Source organism: Mastomys coucha, unplaced genomic scaffold, assembly GCF_008632895.1.
Source record: "Mastomys coucha isolate ucsf_1 unplaced genomic scaffold, UCSF_Mcou_1 pScaffold9, whole genome shotgun sequence".
Classification (NCBI taxonomy): domain Eukaryota; kingdom Metazoa; phylum Chordata; class Mammalia; order Rodentia; family Muridae; genus Mastomys; species Mastomys coucha.
The window spans coordinates 47204117-47214763 of NW_022196915.1; the positions used below are offsets into that span (position 1 = coordinate 47204117).

At 49.0% G+C, this 10647-nt stretch overlaps 1 protein-coding gene across 5 annotated transcripts in view; it reads left to right on the forward strand.

Annotated features, from left to right (window-relative positions):
• Spata13 (spermatogenesis associated 13) overlaps window positions 1-10647 on the forward strand; it is a 134930-nt gene that overhangs the window by 73014 nt on the left and 51269 nt on the right. For 3 of the 5 annotated variants that reach the window (XM_031361626.1, XM_031361627.1, XM_031361628.1), the window contains exons 3-4: window positions 1532-1891; window positions 4142-4286. In XM_031361626.1, coding sequence (XP_031217486.1) covers window positions 1532-1891; window positions 4142-4286 — 505 coding nt within the window. The remainder of the gene's footprint in view (window positions 1-1531; window positions 1892-4141; window positions 4287-10647) is intronic. The other 2 variants (XM_031361625.1, XM_031361629.1) reach the window with 2 other exon arrangements.

Below are 10647 nucleotides of genomic sequence, written 5' to 3' on the forward strand. Positions count from 1 at the left end.
AGAGAGAGAGAGAGAGAGAGAGAGAGAGAGAGAGAGGAGAATAGTGTTGGGCTGGGTACTTAAATAAATTCAGGCTTGGCTCAGAGTAACTGTTGTGCCTGGTGCTGACAACTTAGCCAGACTCTGGACCAGCCCAGTCCTGCCTGCATCCAGGTTTTGGGATCTGTGAAGTAGACAGGTACCTATTTCTAGGCAGGACAAGCCCTGGGGATGCTACTCTGGCCATCTTTGTAGAGTGACAGCTGACTTTACCTGATAAGGTTATCCTGCCTATCCTAACAGATATTTCAGTCACTTGCCGGAGGTTGCTCAGCCAGCCCCTGGCCCTGACAGGGAGAGATGTGGAAGTCTGCCTAATTCCAACCTGCACGTTTTCCTGATTGCTTTTGAAGAAGTATGTGAGCCTGGGTGGGCCTGGTGGCTCATCATAACTGCTTGTGTAGGAATGGCAGGGAATAGTTTGGAGTTCAGAGCCAGTCTGGGGTCCATAGCCTCCTTCCCTCCCCACCCTAAAGAGGGAAGACTCATTTGAAGAATTAGAAGTGGTGGTATCTAGCTTGGTGGTAATACTTGGTGGAGTGCTTGCTCAGCACACAGAAAGCCCTAGGTTTGATTCTGGGACCTCTAGCAAAAAAGCATTGTCTCTTCTAGAGTCACAGAATCTTCATCTTCTTTAGGTAGCCCAGACTAGCTTGAATCCACTGTCCTCTTGTCTCTGTCTCCCAAGCACTGAGACTGCTGCGTGGACCGCCGTGCCCAGCTGAGGGCCATAGAAAATAGGATTGTGCCGGGCAGTGGTGGCGCATGCCTTTCATCCCAGCACTTGGGAGGCAGAGACAGGTGGATTTCTGAGTTCGAGGCCAACCTGGTCTACAGGGTGAGTTCCAGTACAGGAAAAAAAAAAGAAGAAGAAGAAGAAGAAGAAAAAGAAAATGGGATTGTGGAATTTATCCAGTCTGAGAGCCAAGGTTAGCCTTGACTTGTCCAAGCCTACACCATGTTTGTAGTCTGATAGTTCAGGAATCCTACCTAGTTCAGGTCACTCCCATCAGACTGTGGCTGTTTGGGGGATGAGGGGGGTGGGGGTGGGTTCCTCAAATGTTGAGCCCTCTCAGCCCTGGATATAATCTCATTACACCTTCTAAGTGTCAGTATCATCCACACTGAAAGAAGATGTAGATCTTGTTACACATTTAACTTATTATACAGTCACGTCTGGCTGCTGTGGCTAACCTCCTGCTCTTAAGCATATTTGGGGAATGCCCACCTTAGTCGTATATTCATTTTATTATTGTAGACCTGCCGGTGTTCTTTAATGTGTCTCATTGTAGCTCATCACTGGTCCCCCAAAGATCTCTTAAGCTGCAGAGTTAACTCAGTCTGGAATAAATACCGCTCATTTAATCCACAGTTGGTTGTGTTCTCACTGTCTGTGGCTCTGCAGAGTAGGAGGGGGCAGCAGACGTCTGCTCCACTGTTCACACCTGCCTGCCTGGATCTCTGAGCTCACTCAGCCTGTTCATTTGCTAAGGTGGTGACTGAGGATGACCGGCAGGGCTCAGCCCTGGAGGAGGAGCAGAATGAGGCGCCTCGAATCTCCAGGAGGAGGTGGGGCTCGGGGCGGCGCACCCGGCCACGACCACTGTCTGACTATGGCCAGCTGGCCAGCAGAAGCTTGTCCATTCCTGAAGATGCCATTGCTGCAGACCCTCCCGATGAGAACCACGTGGACAGGATGCACCCAGCAAGTGTGACCACCACCAGCCAGGATCCATGCGCCCCCCCAGGCTGTTCCAGGGGAGGCCGGAGAAGGCGACCTATATCTGTGATTGGAGGGGTCAGCTTCTATGGCAACACCCAGGTAGAAGATGTGGAGAACCTCTTGGTCCAAGTAAGAGCATGGCCAGCAGAGATGCTCAGCTCCCTGCCTCTGTCTTCCCTGCAGACTAAACTGGACACTGCTTTTCCTTCTGGAGGAGGACATTCCTCCTCACGCCTTTTCTTCCTGACTTTGAAACCTGCTTGGGTCCACACTAACAGTCCGCTCTCTCATCATCTGCTTTCTGATCTCCTTTCCTGGAGCCTCAGCTCACAACACAGACTGGCCATTTGTCTGAAAAGCCCTGAGACCTGAGCCGGGGGACCACAGCCTGGCTTTATCTGGTTTACTTCCTGAGGGGAGTGATTTTCGAAAGGCTGAGTGGTCCGTTGTTAGAATGCAAACATAGGAACGAAGTAAAGATGAAAGAGAAGGGGATGGGGGTGGCTGGAGCGCAGAGATAGCATTTGTTTTCATTTGGGAAGCCCTGTGTTTCTTCCATCTCTTCCCCAAAACAAAGCAGAGGACCATGCTAGGTGAGGAAGTAATTTCTCTGTCTTCTAAAATCATGTCTGTCCCCAGTGATTCATCACCCACCGTTCCTAGGATGGACGCAGCCTTGCTGGGTGAGCTCTCTACCATGGAGCAACACCACCTTTCCTTGTTTTGCTTTTGGGTTGCAGGTTTGACCATAAACACCATTGACTCCCCCCAGCACATTTGGCAAGCATTTCTTAAGTGCATAGTGAGCACTTTAAGGTTATGGAATATTCGTATAAAGGCTCTATCTTGGTGAAAGTCAAACTTCTTTACTTCTCTGTGCCAACTAACACATGATCATGCTCAGACGGTCACAGAATAGTTTATATAATAACTTATATGCTCAGTTTCATATTGAAAACCTGCTAGGTACTTTCTTAAATTACCTGTAGAATTCTCTGGAAAAAAAAAAAAAGAAATTCTACATTGGGCTTGGGCTGTGTGTTAAAGTTTTTCCTGCCAAGCTCAGCACAATGTCCTGCTTGTAACAAACACTCAAAAACCCTTGCTTAACTCAGTTCAGTCAAATTCTTCAAGTAAAGTTATAAGCCTGGTGTGGTGGCACACAGCTGTGAACCCAGCTCTTGGGAGAGGGAACTAGGTGGGAATGAGGAATTCAAGTTTGTTCAGCTAAGGGAGACCATCGTGGATTATGAGATCTTGCCTCAGAAACAAGCAAAAGACACAAGCAAAACTGAAGTTAAAGATACTACAAGGTCTTTAAGATCTTTTTGTTTTAAGGTGCTCCACTTGTTGGGAAATATTTCTAACTCAAGGAAAGCAAATTGTAATGTGTCTAAATGCAAGACACAATTGAGGGATATATAGTCTGAGGTACTTAGAACACACTTTGTTTCTAAAGGTCAAAATAGAATTGTGTCCACACATGGTGCTTGTACCTGTAATTCTAGAAGACAGGAGGCTGAGTCGGAGAACTTGTGGGACTGAGGCCAGCCTGGTCTACAGAGTGAGACCCTGGTGTACACCCTAGAGCACAGGACTAGAGACAGCATTGGTCGGGGAGACACTTCTTGCTCCTCTTATAGAACACCCATGTGAGGTAGCTCACATCCACAACTGCAGTACCAGGGGATCAGACACCCTCTTTGGGCCTCTGATAGGTCACACACACACACACACACACACACACACACACACACACACACACACTATGTAAAATAAAAAAATTAATGACATTTATTTTTAACGTTATGTGCGTTGCCTACATGTATGTGTGTGTCAGATCCCCTGGAACTGGAGTTACAGAGAGCTGTGAGCTTCCATGTGGGTGCTGGGATTTAAATCCAGGCCCTCTGGTATAACAGCCAGCACTCTTAACTCCCGAGCCATCACTCTAGCCCTCCAAATAAATCCTTTTTAAATAAACTGGAGATCTGTGACCGTGCCTGTGTTCTGTGGTCTAGCCCTTGCATCCTCAGATGCTACTGTGGCCACCGTACTTTTCTAACTGTCGCTCACAGCTCTGCTGCTGCCTCAGCCTTCCTCTCCCTCAGAGGCCTCTCTTTCTCTCCCTGTTCCCCAACCGGCATGTCTCTCACAAGTGGGAAGAAGTGTGACCCAGCCAGCTTTGAAGCTGCCTGGTGAAACTTTAGAACAGCCTATTGCTGCTGAGGTTGGTGCAGCCTGCAGCCGCTGGCGGGCTTTGAAGAAGACACTCCGCATCTGCCAGTGGCTTCAGGGCGAGAACACAGAACCGTTTTGTGGCTCGCAGGAGCTGAGACTTCCTGGCACCTTCTCACAGCTTCTCACTTCCTTTCGCAGCCAGCAGCCAGGCCTCCCGTGCCTGCACACCAAGTTCCACCCTACAAGGCTGTGTCTGCCCGCCTCCGGCCCTTCACCTTCTCCCAGAGCACTCCCATCGGGCTGGACCGCGTAGGGCGGCGACGGCAGATGAAAACATCCAATGGTGAGTCTTGGGGCTTCCTGGAATCTTTTGTCTGGGACCAGGGAGCCTGAGGCGCCAGAGGATTCTGCGCTTTTCCATCTTGTAGCCAGGGCAGTGTGGAAGTTGTTATCTGGGTTACTCTGGATTTCAAACTCCTGTCAAGTCTCCACCCACACCTGAGTTGCTGCAGAGCTGTGCCAGTGTAAACCGACGACCAGGCTAGAGACCTAAGGTTCTGGTGTGGAGGGTATTGTTGTTGTTTTAGGGCTACAGGAACACTGTGCTGGACGTCTCCTAGCTTCTGCCAGCCTCAGGGCTCCCTGGCTGGCCCATGCAGCCCGTCTCCACCTGCACACTCTGTGGCATTCGCCCTGCTGCCAACCCATGTTCCCCCTCTTGTAAAGACATCAGTCTCACTTAAGTGCCCTCATTTTAACTCACCACCTGCAAAGGCTGTGTCACAATTAGGGGTCTGGAGCAAGCGTGTCATCATTCCGGGGTTTGGGTCAATCAAAAGTGCTTCAGCGATTGTCTATCATGCTGCACATGCTCAGATACCAACAAAGAGCAGAAAAGCATGGACAACACTAGCTTGTTAGGAACGGAGAGCGTTTCTTTCAGCCTTCATGTACAGCCAAGAAGCCTGTTTCATGATTTGTGTAACCTTTTTGTTTTTTATTTATAAAAGAAAAGCAGAGAAAAAACTCTTAGGGTTCTTGATTTGAAAACAACAAAACTAACTGACTGGTTTAAGAAAAGGGGTGTTGGGGTGCATGGCTAATAGGCCATTCGTTTGGTGGAGTGCTGGCCCAGCATTCACAAAGCCCTGAGCTCAGGCCCTAGCATGAAAGGATGCAGAGTGTCACATGCCGGGATTCTCAGCACTTGGGAGATGGAAGCAGGAAAACCAGAAGTTCAAGATCCTCCTCGGTTAGATAGCGAGTATGGGGCTAACTCGGGCTACACGAGACTCTGAACTGGGGGGAAGAAAAAAGATGGTGTGGTGGTACATGCCTTTAACCTCAGCACTTAGGCAGATATCTGAGTTTATAGCCAGCCTGATCTATAGAGCTAGTTCTAAGACAGCCAGGACTATACAGAGAAGCCTTATCTAGAAAAACCAAAGAAAGAGAGAGAGAAAGGAAGAAAAAAAGGGGTGGGGGTGAATTGGGAAGGTGTTGAGTGCTCTCATATAAAACATTGATGATATTAGGGTGGTTCCTAGTAGTCACAGAATAAGAAGCAGGTCAGAGGAGGTTGGGCTTGGTAGCTCTGGGAGAAGGGGAAAGGCTAGCCCTGCCCTGCTCTCCTGTTGTACTGGCAAGAGTCAGGCTCCCAGGATGGAATCTCTAGCTGCTTGAGCTCAGTGACCTGTTCATGGTGTAGAGGGTGGAACAGAGTCAAGGACTGTGAGTCCAGCCCCCCTCGCCCCTCTCTGCCTCTGTGCGGGTGTTCAGTCCCCTGCCGTCAGTGTTAGTACAGGAGAAGGGTAAGCCTCGCTCCCAGAACAGCACCCAACGGTGTCAGGAACAGATTGGTCCCGAAAAGGTTCTCCCTTGTCTGCTCACCCTCCCTGCCTCCCTCTGTAGTGAGCATCTGCTCTGCGTCAGAGAGCAGTGAACAGGACAGAGCCCCTCTATCCCTTAAAGCTCTGTGAGAGGAGAATGATGAGCAGGGATCTATTTGTTAGGACAAAGGCACCATGCAGAAGGCAGCAAGGTGGGGGGTGCTCAGGGCCAAACCATGTCACCCCACAGTGCTATACCTACACCATCTACAGAGTTAACCCGCCGGAAATACTGAGAGGAGTTATTTCTTCATTGAACATGCCCAGGCTCCTCTCCCTTGAGCATGAACCCAGGGTCTCACACATGCTACATGCTCCATGCTCCAGCCCCAGCCTTTTCATGACCTAGTCACTAGACCTGAACAAATGTGCACACTCTTTACACTGTACTAGTTTTGTGAGCCATCTAGAGATGATTTCAAGAATTCAGGAGGATGTGTGTATGTTATGTGCTAAGGATACTATTTTAAATAAAGGGGCTTGAGTATCCACAGAAGAGTTTGTCATCCAAAGGGCCCTCAGATCCAGAGGGGTACTATACATGCCAGCATTTGAATGGCTTCCTGGTAGGATTCCCTAAGTCACTGGTGTTCTCAGGAAAATGAGGAGGGCAGGGGAGAACAGGAAGGGGCAGGAGCGACCCTGAGCAGTAACCTGGGTGATAAGGAAGAGGTAGTGAGGTCTCCTGGAGCAGCAGCAGATGCTCCACCGAGCTTCAACAAGACCAGAGTGACTGAGCTCAGGAAGCTTGGACAGAAGAGGGCACTGTGGTCAGAGGTAATGGCCAAATGGAAGGCCTCTCATGTCCTGAGGACCTGGGGTTCTGAGTATGATATGGAGACATTGCCAATTGGAAAATGGTAGGTTCTAGTTTGTGCTCCAACTAAAAACAATAACAACAGAGCTGGGCATGGTAGGACACCCCTTTAATGCCAGTCCTCTGGAGGCAGAGGCAAGTGGATCTGAGCGTGAGGCCACCCTGGTCTACAGAGCAAGTTCTAGGACAGCCAGGACAACACAGAGAAATATTGTCTGGAAAAACAAAACAAAAGCAAAACCTTTTTACCTGTGTGTCTGTGTGTGCGTGTATGCGTGTGTGTGTGTGTGTGTCTGTGTGCATGCGTGTGTGTGTATGTGTGTGTATGTGTATGTGCGTGCGTGTGCGTGCATGTGTGTCTGTGTGCATGCGTGTGTGTGTGCATGCTTGTGTGTGTGCGCGTGTGTGTGTCAGTGTATGTGTGAGTGTGTGTGCGTGTGCATGTATGTATGTGTGAGTGTGTATGTATGTATGCGTGTGCGTATGTGTCTGTGTGTGTGTGTGTGTGCATGTATGCGTGTGTGTGTGCATGTGTGTGAGTGTGTATGTGTGTATGCGTGTGCGTGTGTGTGTGTGTGTGTGTGTGTGTGTGTGTGTGTGTCTGTTGATAGGGTGTCTATGGAGGTGGGTCCTGATTTGTGCTTTGGAAGGGAAGGATGGCCAGACCTATGTGGTGATGCATATCTGTAATCTCAGGAAGCCAAGTTAACCAACTTAGCCTGGGCCTCCCTGTGATTTCCAGGTTAGCCTGAGCTGTACAGCAAAACTCCAAAGATGAGTGAAAATGAAAGATTAAAGTCAGAGGGAAGGAAAAAAGCACATGCAGTAGCTTGGAGTAACACAAATTAAGAAAAGATGGATATAAGGCTGCTCTGAGTCCTACCCGGTACCCTCAGTGTCAGTGACCACAAAGGCTGCTCTGAGTCCTACCCGGTATCCTCAGTGTCAGTGACCACAAAGGCTGCTCTGAGTCCTACCCAGTACCCTCAGTGTCAGTGACCACAAAGGTCACCCACAATTCCCATGGGTGTTCATTTCCCTGAAGCAAGGGGAGGCTGAAATGACTAGCTCCAGCTTTGTCTCACTCTGTGGCTAGAACTGGGATGTCTCAGGGAAGGACTTCTCTTGGAGATGAAATTCCATTTTGCCAGAGCAGTGCTTCTGGGAGGAAACAGTTTTGCAAGCGTGCTGTGGAGTAAGAGAGTAGCTGCTTCTATGTTTACCCATGGTTTCCGGCTGTGGCTTAGCATCCCCTGGTGACATGAGTCACAGGTTCGCAGCATGTGCCCCTGCAAGGGTGTCATGGTGGCACCAGGGTGTGTCCCCAGACTTCCTAGGCAATTGAGTTACATTGAGGTGGTGTTAGATGTGACCCAGTCTCTGGGAAGTTCTAGGTGGCATCTGGGAGATGCCATGGCTGTCTAGGAGCCTCTGGTGAGACCAGAGAAGGGGCATGAATAATCTGTGTCCAGCCCAAGTGGCTTTTTCAGGGAGGACAAATCATTGCCCGCTTCTGTTATAAAAACGTCCATTGTAACCAGCTTCCCACAAGGAGCTCTCTGGTTCCTACAGCGAACCATATCATTAACCCTGGTGAGGGCAGGACCTGTGGTCTAGCTCAGACTGGGCATCCTTTCTGCAACTGTGGCCTGGTGGGTGCTTTGTTTCATACTGAGCCATGGATGCATCAACGTGAGCAGAAAAGATGATTAGCCTACATTTGCATCATGAGCATCATGCCCACGTGGTTGTTAAGCGGCATCTTTTGTGTTTCAGGGTCTTCTGATATGTCATTCATACTCCTGGCACCACACCTAGGCATAGTCACCCTGTGCTCTCCCCTCCTTCCTCCAGCTATCCAGTCAAGCCATTGGCTCCCAAGCATGTATGTTTGCAAGCTCACTCTCTCTAAAGAATTAAGAAGCAAGTCTGTCAGTAGCAAAATGACTCAGTAGAGTATCTATGCAAAAAGATGGCCTGCTCCCTGGGAACCCTGGATGCTGTCCAGGTGGTTTCCCTGTCACGGTGGCTGATGCACAGATTTTTCTGCTTCATTAGTCAAGTGATACCTTCATAGAGATGCTTGTCAACTTTGTTAGGGACCCCAAGATCAGGGAGGCATAACCAGAGACGTCATGGGTCAGGTCATGACCTTCCTGCCCAAGCCAGCATCTACCCACTATCCCATAACAGATGCTTGCTTCACTTGCATAGCGTTTTTTTTTTTTGGGGGGGGGGTCTCCATGGCAACTAAGGCATCTCTGGTCTAAAAGCCTAATCGGTCTATAGCTTGTAGAAGCTGCCACCGTGCTCACTGGCTGACTGGCCGCTCCTGTTGGGCCATTTCCTACCTTTCTGCCTAGTTTGAGATCCTTTCTTTCTAGATGCTAAGATGTTATATTAGTTACTTTTATGATGCAATGATAAAATAAGCAGTGTATGGAAGTTTATTATGGCTTACTGTTCTAGAGGGATACGAGTCTAACCTGACAGATGTGGGAGATTGGGGATTGGGGGCGAGCATGGCAGCTGGCAGCATGCATGGCAGCAGGAGCAGGAAGAGGACAGCTCAGACTTTTCAAACACAAAGTAGAGCAAATTGGGACTTGGGCAAGGCAATTATATCAGGCCTCGCCCATGAGGTACTTCCTCTAAGAAGGCGACACCAGCTGCTCAAATAGTATGACCAGCTGGGCACCAAGTCTTCAAGACCATGAGCCTATGGGGGAACACTGTCCCTTCTAACTACCACGTTCCACTCTCTGACCCCTGTAAACTCTTGATCATATCCAATGCAAAATGCATTTGGACCCATAGTCCTTTAGTCTAAACGCTGTTTAAAAGTCCAAGTTCAAAGTCTCTTTTGGGAGTCAAGGGTTCTGTTTTGGTTTTGGGGGTTTTGTTTGTTTGTTTGTTTGTTTGTTTTTTCCAAGATAGGGTTTCTCTGGGTAGCCTTGGTTGTCCTGGAACTTGCTGTGTAGACCAACAGAGATCTGACTGCCCCTGCCTCCAAGGACTGGGATTAAAGGTATGTGCCACCTGGCTTCAAGGTAATCTCTTAACTGTGATCCTACACACACACACACACACACACACACACACACACACACACACACACACAAGCAAAGTAGATACTTTGAATATATAGTGGCATAGAAGGTACATTCTGTGCTGGTCAGTTCTGCCAGCTTGACACAAACCTAGACACAGCTGGCACGAGGAATTGGGAAAATGCTTCCATAAGATTTACCTGCAGGCAAGTTTGTAAGGTATTTTCTTGATTAATGATTGCTATTGAAGAGCCATTGTAGGCAGTGCCATCCCTGAGCAGGTGGTCCTAGATGCTATAAGAAAGCAGGCTGAGCAAACTACGGAACAAGCCAGTAAGCAGTCCGTTCCATGGCTTCTGTGCCAGTTCCTGCTTCCAGGTTCCTTCCAGGGCTTCTTGGATGATGGACTTAAAGTGTAAGGTGAAATAAATATTTTCATCCTCAAGTAGCTTTTGGTCATGATGTTTTATCACAGCAATAGAAACCCTAATGAGGATAAATGTCCATTCCAGGAGGGAGGACTGGGGTATGGAGGGAAACCCTGGGCTGCTTAGGGTGACTTGGCTCCTTCACTTTGCTGCCTATAGCTTCCTCCTTTGGGCAGAATCTTTGTGCAGCTCTCCTTCGGTGGTGTCTCATAGTCTGGCATCTCCAGCATCCTGTGGTCTCCGCAGCCACCTAGGCTTCCCCATCACAGCTTCACACAATGGCCTCTCACAGCCTCCCTCCCTCCCTCTCAATTACTTCGTGCAGGGACTCCCTGCCACACACTGCCTGGCTTGAGTGGCCCTGTGACCCCTTCGCTCTTGAATTCTTCATGCCTCAAAATCCAGCACCATGTGGGCAAGCCATCAGGTTCCTGTCAGCTTGGGACAGAGCCTGGTCTCCTCATGCCACATTAGCAGATGCTTTTCTTTTCTTTCTTTCTTTTTTTTTTTTTTTTTTTTT